We start from the raw sequence: 26,349 nt of genomic DNA, 5'->3' as shown, positions 1-26,349 counted from the left end.
AAATAATACCTTCCAACTATTTCCTAATGCAAAATGATTACACTTTTTTTTTGTTTTGGTTTTTTGAGACAGGGTTTCTCTGTGTAGCTTTGCGCCTTTCCTGGAACTCACTTGGTAGACCAGGCTGGCCTCGAACTCACAGAGATCTTCCTGGCTCTGCCTCCCTAGTGCTGGGATTAAAGGCGTGTGCCACCACCGCCCGGCATGATTATACTTTTAATGGCAGCATTGGAGTTTAAATTTGATGTTCTGACAGCAATATTGTGTATGCAATTAGTCAATATGCAATTACAGGGAATTACATACATGCAATCCAGATATATGCAAATCAGAGATTAAGACTTCCTTGGTTTTATTCATATAAGGAAATTATGCAGTTAAAACATGACACACTAAAGAATGAATTACATCCATATTTACGAGATGGACCACGTAATTTTTCATTTCACCAGTTCAGAGACCAAAGCTTCATGTCTGAAGCTTTACATCACCATGAAAGCAATGCAGCTTCAAGAATCCACAGCAAAGACAACAAAAATGGTGTCTTTAACATTTTCCCTAATTTAGCATTTCTTTTGTGTCGTTCCCCCCCATATACTAAACTTCTTTTATATCATTGTTTTATCAGAAAGTCTTATGAGAGTGTTTCTATAATATTAAATGTAGTGCCTTGGGCATAAAGATCATCTTTCAGTGTTGAACATCTTAAAATTCAATGGAAGAGATTTCATTTCCTCTCCCTGAGATAACAGCAAATCAAGCTCAAAAATCATGGGGGCTCAGAAATGATCAAGGAATGGATGTCTGATAGATCAGATGAACAGATGCTGTGCCAGAATAAAAGACAAATGTTCAAGTGCATAATGGTTTTGAAAAGATTGCTTTATCAAACATGTCATTTGTTTGAAGGACCTGCATTGTTGGCATCAGATGTGGGATATCAGCTTGTTAGCAAAGTGAAACATGATGGCAGGCAGCTTGATACTGACAACTGATGAGTCCATCGAAATCACTAATGTTGCTCAACTGAGTGTTTTCATTTCGTATAGCATTGGTCAAAAGTTAACTAATACCTTCTGGTTGGGGCTATCACCAAAGCCAATTGCATGTCAGGTCTCACTGTGACAAAACAGTTTTTGTAAAAGATAGTGAGATCTGCAAAGAAACAATATCTTTTGGCCAGCAAATTACATTCTCTCTCGGTAATTCCCTACAGAGATATGAGTGTGCAAGACAAGAGTGAGTAGCCTTTGCGTGTGAGTTCGCAGCGAATAACACCCGTAGCAGTTTGCAAACAAATTTTATGCTCAGGTTGATATCAGGGTGTTATAATGCACTTATTTATGTTTTGCTACAAATAACCATCAATTATTTTTGCCTCAAATATTTACAGAAGTAACTGTTACCAACAACATTTCACCATTGTACTAGTGAAGTTTCTGGAGACCTGACTTGTAAGAAAGGATTTAACTATTTTTTCCTAAGAAAAGTACAACAAAAAACAACAGGAGTTAAAACATTTTCAGACTTTTAGGGCATGTTCTTCTGCCTTTCTCTTCTAATGGGGAAACACAGTGCTGACTGACCTGATCATTAGGATTAGGCCAGATCTTTTCTCCTACCCAGCCATTGGAGACACTACAGCAATGAAGAAAATAAAGACATATTATTTTGAAATTAGGCATTTAACACCTTGCTGATACTCAATAACAACTAACCATAACTCAAAATATGTTCTATATGGCTGATGCCCCTGTTGAATAGATGGGGTAAATATGAGTCAGGAGGAAAGGGATGAAGAAAAGTGATAAAAAACATAATGAAGAAAGACATGGCCAGGTGTGGTGGCACAGGCCTATGGTCTTAGCAGTTTGAGGCCAGCACAGTATACAAGAGACTCTCTTAAAACATTCAGTTCAGCCCTTCTGAGATCTCCAAGTCTTCAAAACACATGGAAGGGGAACAAACACTTCCCAGTTTGATAGTTCATTTGTAGAAAGCTATGTATTGGTGGTGGTGTTTGGTTTCATGGCATGAAAAGATCTAACTGAAAAAATAGTAATCATACTGCATTTCTATACTTTTTAAAGTTAAGGCTTTCTTGTTTTGATTTGCTTTGTTTTCAGGCAGGGCAGTCAAGGTTGCCTCTCAAATTCGTGGTTTTTCTGCCTTAGACTCCTGAGTGCTAGGATTACAGACACAGGTCACCCTGTCATACCTGAATCAAGACTCCGTTTTTTCTATGGAGCTGGAGATGCCCCACCACCACTCCACCTCCACCCCATAAATGAATGCATTATAACATAATGAAACCAGAAGAATGACTATAAAGTAATAAGACCAGAGGCTATTATTTATTTTGTTTAGATTTTTTTCATCTCATATGAAACAACAGTCACCTCAGGAGTCCATAAAGTTATTCTAACAACACTGACATTGGTCAAAACATTTCAGGACATCTTCTTGAGAATTGCTTTCAAAGATAGCTTCCAAGCTCCACAGAAAAATAAGTTTCATTACCCTATAGTCACACTCGAGTAATACTAACATAAATTTAGCAGGGGAAAACTGAATAATTTAAGACATAAGATCTAATCTTTTTTTACATGTGAGTGTAGACTACTATTGAATTTTAATGTCAGCATCAAGTTGTGGATGAGAGTAAAAATTTGATCCAATTTAAGTATTATGTTTACAAGTTTGAAGTACTCAACTCTAGTTCTTAATCAAAGAATAAGTGTATTCATTGGAACACAATGAACAAATAGGCATCTAATAACATAAACTTTGTGTTTAAATATTCATGGCTACGTTCATAAACCTACATGCTTGATCTAGTGATTACATTTATGAAGTTTGTTATTTCTTAGATGTCCCCAGTCTCCATCTATTATCTAAAATATGTATTTATTTGTTCACCACTATAAACTCTGATTCATTTTTAATAAAATAGTTCATATTATTAAAAACAGAAAACTGTCTCAAAGCAACAAAACAGTAACAACCTGCAAATGGATAAGAAAGGAACTAACATTTGCTGAGAGACAAGGTCTTTATGGGCACTTTTTGTTTGTTTAGTCCTTAGAACAACGCTGGGATATATTATTATTACAGTATAGCTGGCTCACACACAACCTTGTAGTTTACTTTTCCAAGAGTTTTTCATGACTGGGTTTCTCTGTGTAGCCCTGGCTGTCCTGGAATTTGCTGTGTAGACCAGGCTGGCCTCAAACTCAAGTGCTGGGATTAAAGGTGTGTGCCACCACCATGTGGCTTCTAAAGTTTTTTTTTTTTTTTTCAACAACACCATTATAATTTTTCATTGCTTATTTCAAAACATAGTTTTTGTTCTTAAAAACAAGCACAGAACAAAATTCTAACCAACATTATTATAAACTTTATTATGTGAACTTTGTAACATAAAGGATAAAAAGCAAAAATCAAACTTCCTTGACTGGTTTCTTTCTTTCTTTCTTTCTTCTTTCTTTCTTTCTTTCTTTCTTTCTTTCTTTCTTTCTTTCTTTCTTTCTTTCTTTCTTTCTTTCTTTCTTTCTTTCTCCTTCCTTCCTTCCTTCCTTCCTTCCTTCCTTCCTTCCTTTCTTTCTTTCTTTCTTTCTTTCTTTCTTTCTTTCTTTCTCTCCTTCTTCAAAAAAGAGGTTTTGTTTCTTCCAGGTTGGCCTCCAACTCTCTTTATGTAGTTGAGAACAAGCTTGTAAATATGAAGGTTTGATTCTCCGGTTTCTATACCTTCAGTGCTAGAACTACAAGCATGCACTACCATGCCTGGTTCATGTGGTGTTTGGGATTAAATAAAGTTTCCTGCAAGAACCCTACCAACTGAGCCATACCCTCACCTCTTTCTTCTACTCTTTATTTATTTATTGTTTTTTTTTGTTTTGTTTTGTTTTGTTTTGTTTTTTTTTTTGAGACAGGGTCTCTCTGTGTAACAGCTCTTGCTGTCCTGGAACTCATTCTGTAGACTAGGCTGGCCTTGAATTCAGAACTCCACCTGCCTCCAGTATGCTGGGATTAAAGATATGTGCTATTACCCCCTACACTATTTCTTCTACTCCTGATGTAATACACAACAGAACAGAAATCAGAGAGAGAAGAGCTACTACTCAAAATTTACAATAGTATCAGTGAGATCCCAATAGCAGTATACTCATGTCGTAATTTTAGGTATTTCACAAAAGCATAATCATAACAAATAAAAACAGATTACATTAGAATAAATTAGATTACAGATGGCAAATTGAAAAATAATGAATCAAGTATGTGGTGTTTGGAGAACCTTTCAAGTGTCTTCATCCTTCTAACAATTACTTAACAATAATTTACAACTAAGTAATAATAAACCTGTTTTTTACAACACTTATGTCCCATGATTCTGTAACTGTCCTAATCAATAATTGCCAGATTGTCCCAAAGATAAGGATGAAGTCTTTAGGAAAATACACTTGTACTATTAGAAAATGGCTCCTTTGTGTAGTGGTATTTGCGCCGCCCATGACCTTGGGCTATAGGTCTTGAAGAAGGAATCTCTTAGGGAGGGAAAATGGCTCAGCGGTTAAGCTCACTGACTGAAGTTCCAGAGTACCCGGGTTCAGTTCCCAGCCCCACTACCCCCTACAACACAACGGCAGGAAGCACCGCCCCCGTTCAGGCCCTGTAGCCCAAGGTCATGGGAGGAGCAAATACCACTACACCTCAGGATTGTCACAGATACCTTTGACCTTCAGCTACAACTCCTTCACTTCCTTATGTAGATGTTCTTCATTCCTCTGAACGCCTGTCTCTTTTTCTTCTACTAACCACCATTAATCATTGCTTCTGAATTCCTCTCTGACCTCCCTCCACCCTCAGTAACTGGCCTTGAGCCCTGGGGTAGAGGGAACTGAGAGCTCAAAACAGTTCCATGCTTCTCAAGTTGACTGGTTAGTGAAAAGCCAGTTATCACATGGAAATGTGAATAGAATATAAATTGCCCCTATTCAACAGGTTAATCAAAGTTATTTAGGGGTCATGGTTGTTACTGTAATAAAACAATAATCACAAAAATAATTTAAATGGTTTTATTAAGTTAAGCAACAATTATAAGGATCCTGGATATTGCTTTTGATTATGAAATTAGCAAAACAAATACTCACCGTTTCTAGTTAAACTTTGGCTCATACATTTGAAGGAGATTTGCAACAGTGCACGAGATAGTGCCTAGTGACTTCTGAACTTCACCACCATCTTCCCATTTAAAAATCCTAAATTGGAGGGGGAGCTCCTTTTGCTTTTTTCATTTCACAAATGATTGCTCAACACAGAACGCAATACACCAAAAGAAGAAAATAGTCTTTTTTTAAGACCTAGGGAAGAGGCTACCACTCTTAAAATGATCACTTCAGGGTAACAGACATCCAAATTGATGTGGTTTTCTTTGAAACATCATCAGTAAATCATTTCTTGCACAGTAGGTTTGGCATTAACCCTACATTTAGGATAGGTAGTGTTATGGGGGGCTGGCTGCTGCATACCAACGTCAGTATCAAATTCTTCATCAGGAATTAGAGTCTGTTCCAGATACCAAGCAGGACAGCACTGGCAAGAAAACAAAAAGTGAACTGCAGATCGGTCAAAACAGGCCACATTTTCTTACAGAAAAAAATAATATCATAAAATGTTACATGGACATATTGTTTTAAAAGGCGAGTTTATAGTAAAACCAGAAGGACTGTCTTATTTTTAGCATCTTATTCCCAAATGGTCTCTACATAGACTGCATTTTCAAAAAACCATTTAGACAATGTATATAGCCTATTAGATAGCAAATATTACAAACCTGCCACTTGTTGAAAGGTGTTTTGTAGCTGCTGTAGAGCTTCTGCGGCTCTGTCTCTTTATCAGATTAGAAAACAGGTTGAAGTAGTATCACATTAGAGATATGCAAAATTGCTTCATCCATCAGATGCTTTTTCAAAGAATCCTCTTCTTTAGTTTTAACAGGTGTTTTGAAACAAGTCACTCTAGTTTTCAAAGAGGTTGTGTTCCCTAGTTAAGTTACCATTAGTCCAAGTAGTATGAACAGTCCTCCCTTCCATTGTTTCCTGCAAACTTGAGGGTTTTCAAGCTGTACATTTGAAGTTATGATAGAAAAAAAAGAGGGCCCTTGGAATCAACAAATATAACTTGTCCTGTTTTCCAGAAATTCCATTCACATAACTCATATATAATATATATACATATGTATACATATATATATATATATATATATATATATATATATATATATATAAATTAACCAGTTTATCTATGGAAGTGACCCAAGGACATCTCAGGTGTCCCAAGGAAACCATTCACCAAAGCATTTTAGCTTGATTTTAAAGTCAACTAAAGAAATTCCAGGTTCTGTAGTACCTGAAAAGACTAACCTCTAACTGTCTAACCCGTGGCTAACTCATTTCCAATTTAAAGAACTTATTATTTTGCAGATTTGGTAAGATATTTAACCAGGAAAAAGCTCACATTTCAGGGTTCAGACGACAGCACGGAAAAATAAAGTATAAAGCAAGCCCGGTTTACTTCATTTGATCTCTCAAAGCCACCCCACATGCCCACAGTGGAATAATCTACTAATGTCTAAGCCTGGGAAGGAAACTTCACCCACAGGAAAGAGGAAAAAAATCAGTTTGGTGGCAATTTCAAAAACAAGTTTTCAAACTGCTGAAGAGGCTCCAGCTCCATTGACATGCAGAAATCACACATAATAAAAGCACAGAAAATACTACGGAGCATGCTAATTTTAATTGCCCAGAGGTTTTCAATGCAAAACACCACAACTTAAATGCATAGTCCAAATTCTTGCTCCAAAGCCGCTGTCTTTGTGCATTGAAAAGGAGGAAAGACAACCCCATCAATTGTTCTCTGCAGATAAAGGCAGTGTTTTGCAGATTTCCCCCAGATCAGTGCCAGACTTGCTAATGACCTGCCCACCCACCTGGGGCCCTTCCCAAGGTGGCCCTCAGGAACTGCTCCACATCTTCAGTAGCTGGAGTGCTTGATAGTGTACAACCCTCTCCTTTTGCTTGGACGCCGGTCTCTAGGAACACCTAGAAGAGTTCCTGCAGCTTATTTGCCTAGAGGAGAGGGGAGTCGATAAAGTACACTTTTAAAATGCCATTTTCCTTACTAAGGACACATAGAAATATGAATCCGTAGCGTTTTTATTTTCCTGTGTAGCAAACAGGAGCTCGAGACCCCAGAGAGTTTCACAGTTCGGCATGAAGGCAGTTAAGCAAAATGTGAATGGAAGTTTTGGTTATTTCAGTCCCCTTTCCCCTTTAACCTAAGACTACCCGCTGTGGGTACACACACAAAAGCGTTAACAGTGCTGGATTTTAGTAGGATCTTTTAAATGGGTTATGCAGAAAACGAGGCCTGGGGAAAGGGTAGCTTTCGAACTCTCAAAGGTACAAGAGACTTGACAAGCCCTAGTCCCCATCCTAATCGGCTTGACCATTGTCCTGAGAAGACAACACACTATCTACTGTTGTTCATTTTGAAGGACTTGAAGGTGCTGTGGCATCTCAACAGGGACACGGCTAAGTGAAACACACACACACACACACACACACACACACACACACACACACACACACACACACACACACGCTCGTTAGGGAGGGGGAGGAGAGGAATGTTTTTGTACCAGGAGCTTCTTCTGGTGGGTTTTGTGCCCCAAATCCTGTGAGAACCCGAACCCCCCAAGAAGGGCACACCAATATCCCACCAGCGTGCCCAGGAAGAACTTCTTGGCTTCCGTTTTTGTCTGTTTGTTTTTAAACTGCGTTCAACTGCCACGACCTACATTGTCCCGCGAGGCGCCAGCGCTGAGGAATAACCAGGGAATTTCAACGACACCACAGTGCGGCAGCCCGTAGTCTGCGTTGTGCGGCGCTCCACGGGGGTTCGCATCCGGCCGCCATGTTCCTGACTCAAGAGCCGCCCCCAAGCCACCCTTCTTCCCACATCCCTCTCCTTTCCTCCCCCCTCCCCCCCCTCCCCGGCTTAGCCGAGGCCGCCCTCCCCGCGAGGCTGCTTTCAACCTCCCCCCACCCCCGACCCACCCCCTGGCTGCAAAATCCTGCTCGACGGCTGCAAGGCTACGCGCCTGCGCGTCGCGCCTGCGGTGGTGGGGGTTGGGGGAGCCCTATGGTCCCCGGTCTGGGCTTGAAAAGGCCGAAGCCACGGGGAGCAGGGGAGGGGTTGAGGCCCGGATCCGAGCCTCCTCTTTCCTCCCTGCGAATCCCCGCTAAGGCCCCGGCCGAGCTCTCACACGTGCGCGCTAAAAACCCACTTCAAAGTGTGTCCCCAGTGCGGAGGCCCCCTTTTGGGTCAGCCTCATACTCAGAGCAGGCTGGAGCCTCACCGCCTCCATCCCGGGCACCGTAAATGAGCTTGGAGGGCCGAACAAGAGGGCATTTGCGGACTGATGAGGATGTTGTAAGCGCCCTTCGGGTACCAACATCCTTACCCCCACCCCCACTGCCACCGCCAGTGGAAAAGGAATTGAACACAAAGTTTGCTGGTAGCGCGATGCTGTAGTCTTCGGAGCTCGCCATTGTTTGGGCTCGTATTGACCCCAGGTCGGGATTAGGCAGAGGCTGATTTCTGCTTTACAGCCCCGCCAGCCTAATGAGGCCGAGAGGCGATGGGACGCGAAGCGTCCGTGGAGCCCAAGGCGATCCCCAAGCTTATGGCCGCCAAGGGCCCTGTTGGTGGAGGTCAAAGGGTCAGCGGGCAGAAACCGCGAGAGAATTGACCCTAGGAAATGAGGTCCCCTCCTCCCTGCCCAAACCTCAAGAGGAGATTTAGAAGAATTTTGTGTGTGGACAGGGCCCCTGGGCTCCCTAAGGACTTTTGAAACCCGTTAGCGTCACCCTCCCAGCCTTCCTCTCAGCTAGTGCCCAACAGGAGCATTGGACTTCCAGGGCTTGTGACAGAAAATAAGCATAGGTACCAGTACGGAACACTCCGTTCAGATGGTGGCAGAGTCTTTCAAATGTTTACAAGTTAGTATTTCTTTAGACTTCTGTTTTGGTTGTGTTTTCTTAGGAGGAAAAGGGGATGTGGAAGGCAGGGGCAAAAAAGGCAAGGAGAAGTCAAGCAGAAATGGGGACAGGAAGAGGGTGTAGTGTTGTAGTGTAGACCAACTTTACTGGAAGGCTTTGTGGACACTAGGTCACCTTTCAGACTACCTTCCTTTGCCTGGATGCTGATCTTTGAACCTTCCAAACTGGATGAAGGCCAGAGTTCATCTGTCATGCGTGGAAACAGCTCCTCCACTTTCCCTGCACCGAACAATTGAGACTTTTATGCTAACCCACTAACTCATTTTAAAGGAGTAAATTACAAAATACCTAGCTTGGACTTTGAGCTTTAGCATTTGTGACTTTGAGTGTATATGTGCTTATTCTTAGATTGCTTACTTAAAATTCAAGAATATGCATTCCCAATGCCACAGTATGAGCAAGAAAATCAAAGGATTAAGAAAAATCAAATCAATAGTTTTCTTTGTAGAAAAAATGCATAAAGCATAATTTTGAGAAATTTGTTTTATCCAAATCAAGAGGGAATCATGAGAAGCATTTTCTATAGTTATTGCGTTATCAACATTGTTATTTGTCAGCTTCTTCTCATAGGACACTCACAGTGCTTCTGCAAAAATCTATGGTACAATATTTTCAAGCCACTAAAAACACAGAACTATTCGTGTCTCCTAATCAGATATTTCTTTTGTTTAATGAATCTAAGCAAGGGTTTTAACCAGTGTACTCAACCTTTCTCTACTTAAAGTTACATTAGCATTGGGATCTGCAAGGACTCATGGAGAAAACAGTAAATTCGAGGCTCGCTGAATATGTAGAAGAAAGGCCAGTCATTTCCATTTCAGGATGACACAAATTTAGGGTCTTATGAATAAAAAGCTTTCTGAAAAATTGCTGAGCATTTAAAATGGTTTGAATGAAGCAGAAAGCCTGAAATATGGATCTGTTTCAAAACCCTCAATGTCAAGGTCAAGCCTAGAATGCCTGGGTAGGGTGTGGTAAACTGACCATTACCTGCTCATCACGTATAATCATCCAAATTTCTGTTCGTGGCATTCAGATGGATACTAGCAAAGTGAAGTGCAAAAGATACCATTTCACTAACAAAGTATTGCCTCCAAAGCAATTTGCAATTAAAAATGGTCAATAATTAGTTGTTGACAAAAATCAGTAGATAACAAAACATTGTTTTAATGTATCCTGGGAATCAAATTTTGTTTTAAATCACCAGAAATTCTCTAAGCATTTCAATTTTAAATTGATTTATTTGAACATGGAAAAATATTGGGCACCAAATACAAAAATGTTATAACATAAATACGATGTGCCAAGACTTTATTTCTTCAAAAAGAACAATCAACAAAATTCTATAATTGAAAATGATTATATAATACCAAATTGACTGCCACCAAAAACTGAGATCATTGCCCCTTAAAGAGAAAGAGGTACTTAAGCCTATTCATTACATTTCTAAATACTTTACACAATTCCTCATCTCCACTTTTCTGTTATTTATGAAGAGATTGGGCTCTCAATAACCAACAGCACCCTAAAAAAGGTCTCCAAACTCTACCCACTTCAGCCCCCCAAAATAGTAATCAGTTCTTTTCCATAGACCTATTGTAAAAAGAACTGTTTGTTCAAATGAATTGCTTCACTGAAGATTAAATGGATTGTTAACATTTTATCACAAAACAAACAACCATTTTTCATTGTTACTGATTTTAATGGAAACAATGCTCTTAACATCTTTGTCTACAAGTAATGAACTTTAAAAATAACATATTTTGCTAATGTTTTTTCTTTCCACAGTATCATTTAGGAACTGCTGCAGTTATTACACCGCTATATAAATGTTATGAATAATTGTGATAATCATGAATGGAACTATATACAGCAAACAAATCAGCCTTTGCCATCCAAAATTTAAAGACTATGGTTCTTTTAAGAAGAAGCACTTTAATCAGGAGAAGCACTGCTCAACTGGCCTTGCTCATGGCCATTATTTCAGGTGTGCTATCTTTTGAAAATATAGAGCTAAATAGATTTGATAGGCAGATTAGATAAGTCATAGATACAAACATATAGGTATATGAGTGATCTCAATAGACATGCATCCTGCCATAATTTTCATTTTTATGTAAGGTAATAAAGAACTAAGGGACATAAAACTAATTAGGTTACCTTATGTTTATATATGTAGGGCAGGGATGATTAAATCCAGCTTCTCAGTCTTTGAAGTACAAGATTGAGATGTCATGGCCACTAAGTGAATTGATCAGTATTATTTGATTTGCATGCCGAAAATCCAGGACAAACACATTTAAACTCGCAGTTAAACAACCATCTGAGCTAGAGATAAAGAAAGGAGGGTCCTTCCCAGATGGAAACTGACATTGTAAGGAATCTATACTGCAATAGAAAAATAATTTAACAATTAAAAAATGGATCTGAGTGAGTTATAAATACCAACAAATAAGATTCAGTTTTCTCACATCTCCTATTTGTAGGAGGCTGTTACAAAACAAAAAAGTCAGTGTGGTTCAAAAATTGTAAATTGTGTTCCTTTTTTCAAAACAATAATTGTTTAATGCTAAAGCAGTTATAATCAAAAGCTGTACAGAATGTTAGAAAACATTTATCCATAAATATTGTTCAGTTCCCGGCACTTGCAGCAATAATTAAATTACAAACGATAAATATGGCATCAACGGATATGTATTTACAAAAAAAAAAAAGTTATTACAAAAGGCAACTGTATACTAAACATCACAATCTGTGTAGAGTAACATCATATCCTCAGCCTGAAAAAATACTGAACAACAGTTTCGACCCCATTAGACAAAGATACATTCACAAGTGTAATGCTTTGAAGAAAAGTTCAAGACATAACAGGACTTTGGCATGGTTTAAGACTGTGAGAGTTTAAACAATCACCACTAAGGCGAAGACGAATTTTCATCAGTTTAACATCAGCACCACCAAGCCTTCCATAACTTCCTCAGAAACAGGACAAGTGTTAACGTGATTCGAAGGAGTTTCACAACGGGGTGTACAGAGAGCAAGAGGAAGGGGCAGGACAACCAGTGAAAAGATTTTGTAAAAAAAAATCCTTCAAATGCCAAAATGTATTTTCTAATCCTGAGAAAAGGGCATGGCTACTTTTGGATTTGCCCAAAACCTTCCTGAACAATTGCAATTACCAAGATGTAGACCTGTATATGGCCTCTTGCTTTAAAACTCCATTTCCATCTGATTGGTCTGTTTTCTTTTTTAAATGCATTTTGGTTGTCCTCAGACGTACCATTCGTTAAAATTGGGAGGAAGTCCAGGGTTGTGGCTGGTGCTAGTTTGAACTGCAGAAGGGGTTTTAGTGGTATCTTTACTGTTTGCAGAAGCTATGGCGGGTGGAGTGGAAGATTCATAGCCTGAACTGGCAGCAGGGGAGGAATCTGACCCTTGAGATTCATGAACCTAAAATTAACATGTATATATTATAATGAATATAATTCCAAATGGCAATATGAAAGCAAAAAAAAATAAAATAAAAACCACAAACAACTACAACAAACAAGAGCAGATTTGAATACTGTAAGTGCAAGACCCCACTTAAAAGAGAAACGTGATTTAATTTTTTTTCCATTATTACTGATACCTAAGACACCCCTAGCATTCCGTTAAAAATCAGGCCAGAAAAAGAATAGAGAATTCCATTTTAGTCGTGCCACTTCAAAAATGCTTTCTCCGCGGATGGAGTGGGCAAGCAGTTATTCTGAGGGCCCTATGAAATAGTCACTCCAGATTTCACTTCCACATTTCGGCCTGGGAAAGCAGGTATAGAAATGAGAGGCACAGGGGTAAGGGGGACTGGGTGCTGTGGATTCCTATACAAAAGTGTTGGAATCAGACTGCGCTCCTCGGCCCTATTGTTTTATCGGAAGCCGAGGAGCAAACGAATGATCCTCCCCGGGTTCAGCGCGTCCACTTCGGGTTCCCACAGTGGGCTGAGATAGGATGAGGTGGCCACTGAAGCCTCAAGCCCTGGTGAGCTCGGTTAGAGCTTCCCAGTAAACAACTGATTGTTCCCTCCACTCTCCCCCTCCCAACTCTACTCTCTTTCTGGCTCCCCTCCACCCCCATCCTCAAAATGGGTTCAAGGTGTCAGTGCTCGAGCAAATCGGATTTAACGTGGAGGATAGAGGGTTGGCAGCGCGGGAGCTTCCGTTCTGCCTCCCGGTGTCGGGCAGAATGTTTACAAACCGCCGACCGCTAATAAAGAGGTAATTACCTTCATGTGTTTGCGCAGAGAGCTCGGGTGCGTGTAGGACTTGTCACATACTTTGCAGATATAGGGCTTATCCGAGGTGTGCACATGCATGTGCTTCTTGCGGTCGCTGCTGTTGGCAAACCGTCTGTCACAGCCTTCGAATTCACATTTGAAAGGTTTCTCACCTACAAAACGGCAAAAGTACAAAAGGGAGAGGGCGAGAATATGGTTAGACCCAGAAACTTCTGAGTGGTAGAGCGGGAGACTCAGCGTCCGGCGGTCTTTCGGTGAAGGGAAGCGCAGACTGTGGAAAGATGTGGCATCTGTTTTCCGAGCAGAAAAACCCAGAGTGTTGATTGAACTCGCTGGGTTAGGGAGTGCTAATCTGAGGCACTGGCAGAGTAGGGCCGGCCCAGAACCTGATCATCCTTTTGTTCTCCCAGGACAAGAAACCTCAGGGATTCTCCCAAGTTTGCCCTAAGTTGTGGTTCCACTCCAAATTAACCAGGGCTCCCAATGTGCGGGTACATTACGCCACCACCTCGGTGATGTAACCAAGCTGGGGAGGACAATGGGCCGGGATGGGACAGTTCTATTCGTCCCCTTCTTTGTGCCTTTTAATTTACCGCTTTCAAATATAGAGATTTTGCTAAGCTTGGTAGTTTTACTAATTTTCGGAAAGAGAACAACACTGTGTAAATCCAGGGGCTACATACAATTTTACAAGAGGTTCTGAGCAAGCTACGGAAACTGTAGTGCCTTTTCTACTTTAGCTTTCCTCCAGAGGACTGAACTGAACCTGGAACTCCAAATAAAAATAGTTTGACAAAAGTATCAGTCATTTAATTAGGAGATATGCCAATCAAGTGTAAAAAAGAACGGAAGTAACCAAAGTTAGTTTTCATTAGCATTTCTATGGTTGCCTTCCTCGAATGTGTTCAGAGAGCTAAGTCGCTTGTAAGCAATATACTCCCAACACTTTCGGAGTCTCTTCCTAGTAACCCAGAAAAGAACACAAAAAGAGGTGGCGCCAGTTGGTTCCTCGGCGCGAGAAGGTCCCAATTAGTTCCTGAGACCACAGCAATCTGCTCGGGAAGTTAGAACTCGGCAAAAGCGCCGCAGGTTCCCGGAGGGTGAGGGGTGGAGAAGCAGTGACAGCGCTTCTTTACTGAATGGCCTCAGCGGGGCGCCGCCCCTCTGCTTGGCCTCCACCCCTCTCTCTCCCTCTGTTCAAGTCCGCTCGGTGGCAGGGTGCCCCTGGGGAGTCCCGCGCCCACCTGTCTGTTCCCCTTACCTGTGTGGGTTCTCTTGTGGATCTTGAGGTTCTCAGAGCGGGCAAAAATCTTCCCGCAGCCCGGGAAGGGACACGGGAAGGGCTTCTCGCCCGTGTGCACTCGGATATGGTTGACCAGTTTGTACTTCGCCTTGAAGGACTTGCCCTCGCGGGGACATTCCTCCCAATAGCAGACGTGGTTGTTCTGCTCCGGGCCCCCCACATGCTCCATGGTGACATGTGTAACCAACTCGTGCATGGTGCTGAAGGTCCGGTCGCAGCTCTTCTTGGGCCGGCTCAGCTGAGCCTCTTCGATCCACTTACAGGACAGCTCCTGCTTGATGGGCTGCCGCATATAACGGAAGAAGGCGCCCGGCCCGTGGTGGGCCGCCACGTTCACGCCCATGTTCATGTTCATGGGGCTATAGTTGGGGAACTGAGCACTGGCCGCGTACGGGTCCGTGCGCGGGCTAGCCACGGGGCGGTACGGGTCTGCACGGCCGAATAGCTCCCCACGCAGCCCCAGGTGGACCTGGTTGTTGTCCACGTGCCCTGTGGGCGACGGGTGCCCAGCGCCCTGCTCATGAAGCCCAGGAAAGAGCAAGTAGCCAGGAGGCTCAGGAATACCAGCTGGAGCGTGAAGACTGCTCGCCGAGCCGGCGAAAAGCCCGTGTTGCCCGCCGCCGGAGGCTGCCTCGCTGAGCCCAGAACCACGCTGACGGAACAGAAAGTCGCGCGTGGAGTTGAAGGCGGCAGAGGCAGCACCGCCGTAGGTGGGCACCTGGCTGGCGTGATGGTGGTGATGGTGGTGGTGATGGTGGCCCAGGGCGTTGGCATAGCCTGAGCCCTGTGGTGTGAAAGCTGAGCTCTGTCCCGAAGACAGATCGTGAGCGGTGGCTGGGCTCAGCTTGAAGGCGGCAGCGGCAGCGGCGGCGGCAGCAGCGTGGGTTGAGTCCCCGAAGGGATTCAATCCCATGCCCGCCGGCTCGCGGTTGGGCATCTCGTGGTGGCGCGGCGCACCGAAGCTGCCCACTCCCAGCCCAGGGAACTGCGGGCCTCCATCCAGGAGCATCGTCATAGGTGGGGCGCTCTGGACACAGAAGATCCGGCTGAAGTGAGCGAGGGTGCAGGCGAAGGAGGAGATCCCCGAAGGACTGTAGTCAGAGAGGGATGGCGGCTGTTGAACACTGCCTGGAGACCCCCTAGGCGCTACCCGGAGCTGCAACTTTCCTTGGCTGCGAGAGTCTCCTGCAGAGGGACAGGAGGGAGGAGGGGAAGAAAAAGGATTGGGGGGAGGGTGATGGGAGAGGAGGAGGGAGGAGAAGGGAGGAGAAAAGACTCTAGGACTAAATCTGCTTTAACAAACTAACAGGAGCGCACAAAGAAAAATAAGCAAAATAATAAGTGGAGGGCGGGGTTTGTCAATCCTGTCCCGGGCACCCCTCCTCTACTCAAGAGCGCAGAACCACGGGGCCAGAAGGCTCCTTGGGTACCGGCTTCCCGGCGCGACTGCACCAAGTAGCGGAGGTGGATCGTGGCCAGCGGGAAGGCAGCCGGCAGTAAGCAGGCTCGAACCTCGCCGCTCGCCTCCGAGTCCAAGCCTCCTCACCTCCAGAGTAATGTCCTTGGACTGATAAAGTCAATCACTCACTCCTCGCACATAAACCGAGCGGGAGGCTGGGCAGCGCGCACCAATGGGGAGCCAGCTGGCCTGCGATCACCTGACCTCCGGCCCTGCCGCCCATTGGCCATCGCCACACTGATTGGCAGCGCGAAGCGGAGAACATGGCAGCCGCTGCCGGGCGACCACAGCTGATTGGGTAGCTGCGGAGCGCCTGGCAGGTGAGGCAGCGGCTGCTCAGCGTCCCTGTGTGGGTTCCGCCGGGCTTGCGAGGCTGTGGCGAACTGAGGCCAGGCTTTGGCAAGCGGCGGGACAGAGCTGGGCCTCTCATAGGGTTGGCCCGGCTCCAAGCCGGACCCAAGCACAGCTCCCGCGCTCTGTATCCGCTTAGGCTAAAGAAACTCTTTCACTGGAGAAGATTCTTCTCGCTGCCGTTCCTTTTCGGTCCAGGAGACACTCCAGTGCCCACATGGGACCCTGTCGCCTGACCACCTTGAAAACATTTCCCCTCCGAAGATGCCGGGAACAAATTCCTGCCTGAGTGGGGGCAGATCAGTGTTCCTGACCCTGCTGCGGCTTCTACCCCACACCCCATTAGGAGATCCCCCGAACCAGGCCGAGTCAGCTTCCTCCCTGCCTGTGCCCCAAACTAGAAGCAGTCGTCTGATGCTCAAACTGGAAGGAAAGATTGCTCATAGAGCGATCCTCCGGTACTCCGGAGTCAGGATGTGACCTTGTGGTCTGTGATTAGCGGCTGTACTCGCTGCTACTCAGCAACATCACCCCCACCCCGCCCCTGCGCCCTGAGATACAACAAGCACAATACAACAATCGTATATAACACAACCTAAGCAAACCGCAGGAAACTCAAACGAAACACAGAAAATAAGCACACCTCATGAAACACGCATAACATACCAAAGTAATCACACACAACACGGTATCAACACTAAATAAAGCACAGCGAACATCCTAGACACATCAGAAAACATGCATAAGTGCTAAATATGCAGCCTGTGTACACAAAACACACAGTAAACACACCAGACAATAACTGGTTTCCGTGTGACTGAATCAACAAGCTTTGAATCTTAGCGTTTTGAAACGCAAAAGTGGAAAGGAAAACTGGGGTGTAGAATTGTTTCCCCTCTTAACATCCCGGACTTTACTCTCTACTATGCTTCTCAGAGAAGCACCTAGAGACCCGGGGAAGCAATTACTCCCTAAGGAATGACTTTCCAGGGGATTGTTGGAGTGCCTTCTTACCCCACCACTCTACCCCGGGTGCCAGGCTTTTTTTTCTGAACAAAATGACCATAAACAGGGTTATAAATTCACCCATGATTTATCCGGCAAAGCACTAGCAGAGGATGGAGGAGAGTAAGAGGGAAGAAAAGACTGAGAGAAGGCTGTGGTTGTCACATCCCGAGCAGGGCAGAGCCCCCAAAGTCTGTGCCTTGCTTGAGGCAGCCTCACAGCCTGGCCGCCATCTCTCTGTAGGAAACAACATCTGATCAAGTTCAGAGGCGCCAGGAGAGACGCCTCAAGCAGCGCTTTATAACTGCAGTTTTTTGCTTTCTGCCCCCCTATCTGCCTGATCTGGCCAGCCACTTCACCGTCTATTCTAGTTTGCTGGAGAAAATGCTACTGGTACCATTTCTTATAGTAGTCACCCCTTCACATCAAATTCACCCCACCTCCCTCCACATCCAGAGCCCCCTCCCCAAATTGGAAGGTGAATTCATAACTGACTTAAATTATTGCATCTACCGAAAATAAGCTCTCCAAAAAAAAAAAAAAATGGCTTCACTCTTCCTCTAAAGAGTTTCTTTGCGGGGAGTGGGGGTAGGGAGTTTTTGAGAATAACAAATATGCTTAAATCATGCAAATGAATTCCGTGGATTCAGGCTTGCAAAAAAGAAAGACTTCTTCCCTTCCTTCCTCTCTTCCTTTATTTTCCTTAATTTCCTCCTGAGCATTCCTCTATCTCTTCTCAGCCCTACCATCCCTGGAGGAGTAACTGCTTGGGAAAAAGTTTGGATCCCCTTGAAGAGCGGATCCTGGAGAAAGCGATTCTGGAAGCTTGGAGATCGAGGGAAGGCGGCTGTCCCGCCACCAGGGCTGCAAGTGTTTCCCGGCAGTCCCTGCAGATACCCGGATAAGCGGGGGTCTTGTACGATTGGAAATCTGGGCAAGCAACCCGGCAAGGGACTGTAGAAGAGGGTTGGCAGCTGGGGACTAGCATGCCTCTTTTTGGGGAGGAGTCTCGAACGCAGGGCAAGGGGTTGTTGCCGCTGCTGACCTACCCGGTACCCAGTGTCCGTTGTGATGCGGCCACATTCCGATAATTAATTGCCTCCAGCACGTGCTCTGCAGTCCCTGGAACAAAAAGGCATAATTCAATTAGATCATCAACCGAGAAGTGGGAAGGTGGGAAAGGGGGAGGGGGGAGTCCTAGTTAAGGGGCAGACCTGAGGCGATTCAGCTAGGCCAAAACCGGGGTGGAAGAGCTATTCCCGGGGCAGCCAGGCACCCTTACAAAGAGTGCAGTTGCTCAGTGAGTCTCAGAGGTTCCAGATACACCCCAGAGGATGAGACTGGGGACTCTGTGAGCAGCATGGCACAGGCAGGTCATTTCCAATTCTGTTGTGGTTGGTATGGGTGGGAGTTTCCATATTTGGGGAGGAGAAGCCTTGACTCTTAATCGCCATGGAAAGCAGTATCTCTCCAGCTGTAGCTAGTCACTGCATGACAAAATAAAGCTCCCTGCGCCTCACAAAACAAATCAGTGTTGTTGGGCAAGAGAAAAGTTAACTTTTTCTTATGACTTGCAGCTTTTCTCCCAACTTGCATTTCTGAAGGAGACTCTGGGACGGCTTGCGGGGCGCCGAGGTGGGGGTGGGGGTGGGGTGGATAGAGCGCTTTGGGGAGCTCAGTCTGAGAGCCAGCCGAGTGGTGACTTGAAAGAGCAAATTTTTCCCTACACAGAAGCTCGGGCCAGAGGTGGAAAGCTTTCCCATTCGTGCTCCCCTCCCCCTCCCCCAGGTGCAGAAAAGAATCTTAGCGTCAGGCAGGACCACTCGAACCCGGGTCGTGGTTCTTATTTTCCGCTATAACCGAGGCTCCCTCAGCAACTTTGGCTTACTGGGGTTTACATGTGTATTAGGCAGCCTAAATTAACCAATAAATCTCTTTTATGTGTCCCCCAGTTGTATGTGGTCTGGTCTAAATATCCACATGTCTGCATGGATAGGAAATATAATAGGATCCTTTCCCTCACACTGAGTTCAAACAGTAAAGGGGGAAAAGATTTATTTTTTTATACCCAAATCTAAAGCAATAAATAAAATCAGAGAAGCTGATCATTGCCAAACGAGCAAAGCTTTTGAGTCTGATTCTTTGTAGGATCTATTTTGGAGGAGGAGGAAGAGGAGGAGGAGGAGGAGGAGGAGGAGGAGGAAAAAAAGACCCTTGTGAGGGGTAACAGGGTAGAACTGGTTTCTCCATAGAATCCAGAGCCTCAGTCTGCAGCATTTTGCCCTTCTTTCCAGTCGCCTCAAAAACAAAATATGTGCCGTACATTGTGTTATCATGCAGTATTTTTAAAAATTCCGTAGCGGACACGAAATGATCCTAAGTCAGAGACCCAGCAATTTTCTTTAAGTCCAAGGGAAACACTGCGGTCTTTTCTTCTGTTTTATATTTAGAAAAGACTTGCAATCTAACACTCACAACATTTTAAAGACCCTTTAAACCCAGCAAGCGGATTTCCGTTCTGCCAATGCTTCCTGATTTATTTCAATAAATGAATCTTTGAATCCAGGAAGAGAATTATTCCAAGACGCTGAATTTTGGTGCCCCTGCCTCTCCTCAGTGGAGTACAAAGTATTCCTCGTTGAAACATGTCCTTCAAACTCACCATTATTCGCAGGGTTTTTTTTTTCCTGGTAAACGACAATTTCTTTACATAAATCTCCACCCTCTCTTCAGAGTCCCAGATCTTCTAAAAAGAAAAAAAAACTGCAAATGGCAATAAAAAAATGAAGGGGGAAGAAAAGAGGGGGAAAGAATGCATTTTTGACCCGGCTTTATTTTTATGCTAAGATAAAGCTCTTAATTGGCTTCAGCGGCAGAGCTGAACGACTCTGGGACCTGCGGACACACATTCTCTTCAGCTCCAGATTTTACTGGCTCCATCAGTTTTCACTATGGTCTGGCCATTTGGCAGATATTTTATAAGCCCTAAATACCTTTAAAAATTAATAGAGAATTAACAGATAGATATTGTTAATCAACCTTTTTTTCCCTTAAAACAAATTTGTTTTGTCTTTGTCCTGTGCAGTTTCAAGGCATACTGTTGCCCAATGTAATGAAATGCAAACCAGACAAGAATGAGACATTTTCATTGCACTTGTCAATCAGGGCTGTGAGGACAGACAGATACACTTGAACTTCGGAGACACAGGCTGAAGTAAATGCGGCTAAACTTGGAGACAGAAGGCAGGGAGTTAAACTAAGGCTATCACAACCCAGTTGGGGATTAAGAAGGTAGCTCCTGGTGTACAGAAAATTGAGTGACACTGTAAATGGTGGGCAGCACTCATCAGCCGAGCCTGTGAAAGGGTCCAGATAAAAGGTGATTCTGTCTCTTCAGGTACTGTCACCAAAGAGTTCCTCTATGCCTCCAAAGGTACCCAGTTGTTTTTTTCCAGTAGCCATGTGGCTTGGATGCCGGAAGGACAAGTCACATTGAAAAAGGACCCCCCCCCCCCCCGCCGCCTCTTTTTGAGACCAGAATACCCGGTCAGGAAAGGAGTGGCCCTTCTAGGAGATAGGCAGAGAGAGAATACCAGAAGAGATACACAATGGTACAGTTTTAAATTAACTATTTTAGTGACACAATGGTACATTTACAAGTTCTCCAGAGACTCAATGAGATGAGATAAGGAGAAAAGATTTCGGATGTCAAGCTTGCCTAGCATTATAGAACACACATTAATGTGCAGTTACTCTGCACACCAAGGTGATCTCTAAGCTCCTAAATGCTCAGTTCATTCTGAAACGTAGATTATCTCAGTTCTCAGACAAGTAAAGAAACCTTAGACTACTGTGCCATATTTGTTCATTCATTTCTCGATTTTGAGACTAAATCTTGCTCCTTAAGTGACAGGAATCCGATTTCTGGACCACAGTGGTTTCTGGCAGTGACTCTCATCCTGGTGCTTAGTTCTGGAGCACCTGTTTCCCCCAATACTTTCCTCCTCACTATGGGGCAGAGGTCACTGTTCCTTTGGTTATCTTTTCTTCTCTAGAAGTTGAGAGAACAGATGTCAGAGGGACTTTACACAGTTCAGGAGTGATATTTTGTCATTTATCTAGTCCTTTCCTAGTGAGGGGATAAGAGGTAGCCACTTTGATATTAAAACAAAGCACACACACACACCCTTCCTCTCTCTCTCCCCTACCTCTAAACCAGAGTTGAGAATTAGACAAATGTCTGGTTTGGACTTCAATGGCAAACTGTGACCTGTGATGCCTAGCTGACTCTGGCTCCATAGCCTGATGTGTTCCATGGTTCAGGAGCCAAGAATGTTCTTAAATCACCTTTAAAGGGTTAGAAGTAGAAAAGGGAAGAGGAGTGGGAGGGGATTATACTACAGAGACTGCAGGTGGCCTGGAGGCTTAAAACATCTTCTATTGGGCCTTTTACAGGAAAGGTCTGCTGACCTGTGCTAGGGAATGACTCTAGTCTCAGAGAAAAGCAGATATTCTCTTAGGTTTTACACACACCCCTCATTTTCAAGATACATTTCGTTTTAGATATAATCCATTCCCCCCCCCCAACACCTCAATTACTTGTGAGGATCACTCTGGCTTTGGGAAAAGGTGAAAAGTAGTCAAAGGAAGGGGAACTGTGGAGAGGAAAGAGGGGATGAAATGAGTGAGAGAAATGAGGAAAAAGAGTTGTGAATATCTCAATCAGTGACTAGGTGACCTCTGACCCTGAGGGTGGTTTTATTGTCTCTCTTCTTTGGCTAGAGATACATAGTTTATTGACCCTTTCTGCGTGACTGAACCCTGAGGGGCAACCACAGCCACCACCCAAACCAAGGCATGTGAATCCAGGCTAAGGCTGCTGAACAGCTTGCCTTCAGGAAGCCAGAGGGAAGTGACCTCAATCCCCTAGGCCCAAGGGGCCTTCAGGAACACAGAGGTCAGTGCCTTGCTCCTGCTTAACTCAACTCTGCCCTAATAGGTTAGGGCTTGGAGTTCACACACATACCCCACTAGCAGAACCACTCCCCGCTCGCTACCTTTCTGCCCTAGACAAATGCCTTTAGCCAGTAGACTTTTAGGTCTCCTTGCACTTCCTGTCTTCAGGCTGTGAAGATGCGATGGGCTAGCCTATAGCTTACTGGTAGGCTGAAAGTTTGCATACTTTAGACCCTGGGTTCTACACACCAACTCTGAAAATAACGAGGCAAATACTCCAATAGATTATTATAACGATTCCAGGACATTTCTAACAATCTGGTTTACGAACTACTGCCCCATCTTGTTTCTCTTCTGTTTATTGCTCTTGCTCCCTCCTTTTTTTCATTGTCTCTGACCCTATCAGGGATTTTTCATTGTGTATGCATCTCTCCTCCTCCCCTAACACTTGTCCTTTTAACTTGGCTTTGGTTGATTACACTTAACTTTTCAAGAGTGGACTAACCTGACAAAGAGTTCCTCCTGACCCCGCTAGCAACTCAACTTGTGTAGAGCCACCAAATTGAACGCGCGCGCGCGCGCGCGTGTGTGTGTGTGTGTGTGTGTGTGTGTGTGTGTGTGTGTAAAATGAAAAATGACCAATTTTATTTCCTCCCTATATACACTGTAAGAAATATATATACTAAAATCTTATTCATTCTTTAGGTATATATCCTGGATCTTCTTTGAAAATCCTACTTTCAGGAGAATGGTGTGGATGGGATAAACTGTCACATTAAGGAACTTACTTAAATGTAGCTTCTCCCATGTGTGACATGGGAAAGTAGGTGGAGAAAACTTCCTGCACCTAAGATCTTTCCCAAAGTGATCATTGTGGAAAAGTCAACTTGAAGAAAAGGTAGCTTGAAGGTCTAAAAAGAGAGGGTATGAAATTCCTAATATGGCTCAGCGTGTTCTCCTTCTTCTAAAAGCACAGGAGTTATCAGGCTTTCAGATGGGCAGGAGGTCTGATCACGCTCTCTTGCCCACCTGTGCCTTATCCCTCCCCACCAGATACACTGCAAACATAGAGGGACCCTCGAGATTCAGTGTAGAGCATTGCCTTGATCCTTTTGCCAGCATGCCATGTATACCTGAGCCTCTTTCCCTATTTGCTCTGGCTGTGTGTGCTCAAGCATTCTTTCCCTCTGTCTTTTAGCATCGGAGTGCAATGCCCACCTGGGCCTTTGCATTCTCTGTGTCACACTTTTTCCCTGTTTATCTCAAATTTATGGGGAAGACTTCAAGAAAAGAAAGGCCTGGTTTCAGTGAGAAAGTCTCAGAAACCTCCAAAATGAGTGATAAAATGAAATTCCTGAGTCCAAGCTTTCTGTCCTGTCTTCCCTACCCCTATGCATACACTTCAGTACACACTAGTTGATCAGGGGTAAAGGTCAAGTTCTTCTGAGGACCAAGGGCAGCTTAAAGGCCTTAAAATGTTCTGGAAAATCCTTCTTCATCTTATCACTTAAATATCCCTTCTCTACTTTAGAAAAGTAGATCACCATTTTTCCTCTCTTCCATCTTCCTGAAGTGGTTTAACGTCTAAGGTTTTGGGAGCCAAGAGACTCTCCACTGCCTACTGAAATGAACTGAGTTCTTGGTGGTTTATCTACAGCTCACAACCAGTGTGACACGGATACACAGAAGTTTGTAATTTGCCCCCTAGGAGGGGAGGAGTATCCATGGCCTTAGTGGACCCACTTAAACACTAACTCCCACATTATCTGTTAGTTGTATGGGTCTCAATTAGGGAGTAATATTGAATATCTAGTGTTACTTTCTGAATTTCACACTCCTCTTTCCCCATCACCAACCTGAGAAGGGAAGGGATTCTGTGTTTCTGCTCTAAAAGCAATAGGTTGGATCCAGGTTGAAAGCCCTGCCTTCAGGCTGGAATAACCTTAGAATTTTTTAAATAAAGAGATACCTAGACCCACCCTCCACTGTCCTACTCACTGTCTAGGGAGGGGTGCCAGGGAACTGTTTTTCAAGCACTTTGCTAATTGGAATGTGAGGTCATTCTACCATAGGCAGCTATCTGGAGTCTCTTTGCTCCTGCAGGTGTTTCGGGCCTGTCTTCTCGGCCCTGGCATTATCACCCAGGTTTCAGTTGCTCCAAGTAGAGGTACTCTGTCCATAAACCTGAAGTTCCCCACTCTAGACTCTTGTCCCTATCTGTTGGCCCACCAGATGTTCGCATGGAGAAAAAGCTTCAACTCCTGTCTCACTCTCTCTGCTCTTCAGAAATATTTCCTTGCTCTCATGAAAGGGGAATGAAATCTAGGAATTCTGATAGGAATTATTTGCTGCTGGGTCTGGGCACAGTTATTTCGAAAGGATTATGCTTTAGCTGTGTAAACAAAATTTCTACTGGAAGATAGTGGGGGAGGGAGCCACCTGAAGAACAAGGCTGTTTTCTTCATCCCAGCAGCTCCACTCCAGGCTTAGAAGAAAAGAGAAGGGGACAGGGGTGTTACTTGCAATTGCTCCCTAGTGACATTTACTTTCTGTCCTAGCAACTACATGCATACACCTTATGTTTTGGGGAAGCCAACTTTATGCCACTCAGTTTCTAGACAATTGAAAGAAACAGAGCTGTCTAGGTATTGCAGCTTCGTTTCAGTTCCAAGGACATCTCTTTGAGATATGCGGAGTCAAGGGGTAATAGGGACACTTGGGTTTCATAGAAAGACTTCCTTTTGCATGGTGGCCCACGCCTGTAATCCTAGTACTCAGAAGGCAGAGGCAGGTGGATCTCTGAGTTCGAGGCCAGCCTGTCTGCAGAGCAAGTTCCAAGATAGTCTCCAAAAGCTACACAGAGAAACCCTGTCTCAACAAACAAAACAATAACAACGATAACAACAACCCCAGAAAGAAAGAAAGAAAGAAAGAAAGAAAGAAAGAAAGAAAGAAGGAAAGAAAGAAAGAAAGGAAGAAAGAGAGAGAGACTTCCTTTATTGATATAAGCAATAATTGGCTCATCAAAATACTTATAACTTTTATGCTACATTTAAGACATTCTGGAGTACCATGAGAGACTAAGATTAAATGATGCTCCCAGTCACTAGTCACGCACATAATACAGCAAAACTGTTTAGCACCCTGAAAACAAATGCTAGGGTTTGAAGTTTTAGAACAAATATTTTTGTGTGTTAATTGCTGTGCTGATCACTTACAGGTTTGAGAGTAAATGTTAGAACAAAGATGCTTCGTTTTCTTCTATGCCCTTTTCAATCCAGATATGTTTTCATGCTTGTTGGGACAAACATTCAAATGGGAAGACTCTGCATTTTAGGAATCAAAAAGAATCAGCTTGAGTTCATGCTCTTTTTTTTTTTTTAGACTTGGAGAGAAACTTCTTTCATTAATATTTTTCTTTTGTCTATTTCTGCAGCACATAGTCTTTAAGATTAAGGATTGAATTTAGTATTCCTTACATTCTGGGTCTTTTGAAACAAATTTAAAGATAACCTGGCGGCAATTTGAGGCTTATTGTTATTCTTTTAAGTCCTTCAATTTCAGAACTACACACATCGCACAAGGGTAGCCGTGGAAGAGGCTTTGTAGCTCCATCGACCCATATATAAACTATACTGTCATTCTGCAGCTCTGTTGGACTCAAGTTATTATTTTGAATGTAATACACAGATGACTTGGGAAGCAAACTGCTCTGGGAGGTTCCTTGGCTCCACTTTGCTCATCACACAAAGCATTTCATTTCCATTCATTGTTATTATAATTTAGTTAGACCGCAAATAACTTAGTGACAGGAAGAGTCCCCTGAGGATAACACAACGGAGGAAGTTTAGTATGCATATAGTCTGTAACATGGAAT

The 26,349-nt window shown here is 43.8% G+C and overlaps 1 protein-coding gene across 2 annotated transcripts; it reads right to left on the bottom strand.

Annotated features, from left to right (window-relative positions):
• Positions 1-5,442: 5,442 nt before the first annotated feature.
• On the bottom strand, positions 5,443-16,273 carry Zic3 (Zic family member 3). Of its 2 annotated transcripts, none has more exons than XM_028889898.2 (3): positions 14,660-16,273; positions 13,387-13,550; positions 5,443-5,592 (listed from the first exon to the last, which is right to left on the bottom strand). In XM_028889898.2, exons 1-3 carry the CDS (start codon positions 15,714-15,716, stop codon positions 5,443-5,445), a joined length of 1,371 nt encoding a protein of 456 aa, XP_028745731.1. In that variant the 5' UTR covers positions 15,717-16,273. The 2 variants fall into 2 exon arrangements, with proteins under 2 accessions (XP_028745731.1, XP_028745730.2); XM_028889897.2 differs by lacking the exon at positions 5,443-5,592 and adding an exon at positions 10,393-12,572.
• Between the last annotated feature and the right edge of the window lie 10,076 nt (positions 16,274-26,349).

This window comes from Peromyscus leucopus, chromosome X (genome assembly GCF_004664715.2).
Source record: "Peromyscus leucopus breed LL Stock chromosome X, UCI_PerLeu_2.1, whole genome shotgun sequence".
NCBI lineage: Eukaryota > Metazoa > Chordata > Mammalia > Rodentia > Cricetidae > Peromyscus > Peromyscus leucopus.
Note: the sequence above shows the minus strand (reverse complement) of the source record. Positions and strands in the feature narration are given on the sequence as shown.

Bases quoted from the DNA above. Each gene is read 5' to 3' on its own strand.
- Zic3 (XM_028889897.2), bottom strand. From the start codon at position 15,716: ATGACGATGCTCCTGGATGGAGGCCCGCAGTTCCCTGGGCTGGGAGTG. The intron at 13,551-14,659 runs GTAAGGGGAACA...GCCGTTTTGTAG, and splicing joins CCACAAGAGAACCCACACAG to GTGAGAAACCTTTCAAATGT. The intron at 12,573-13,386 runs GTAATTACCTCT...TGTTAATTTTAG, and splicing joins CTCTGCGCAAACACATGAAG to GTTCATGAATCTCAAGGGTC.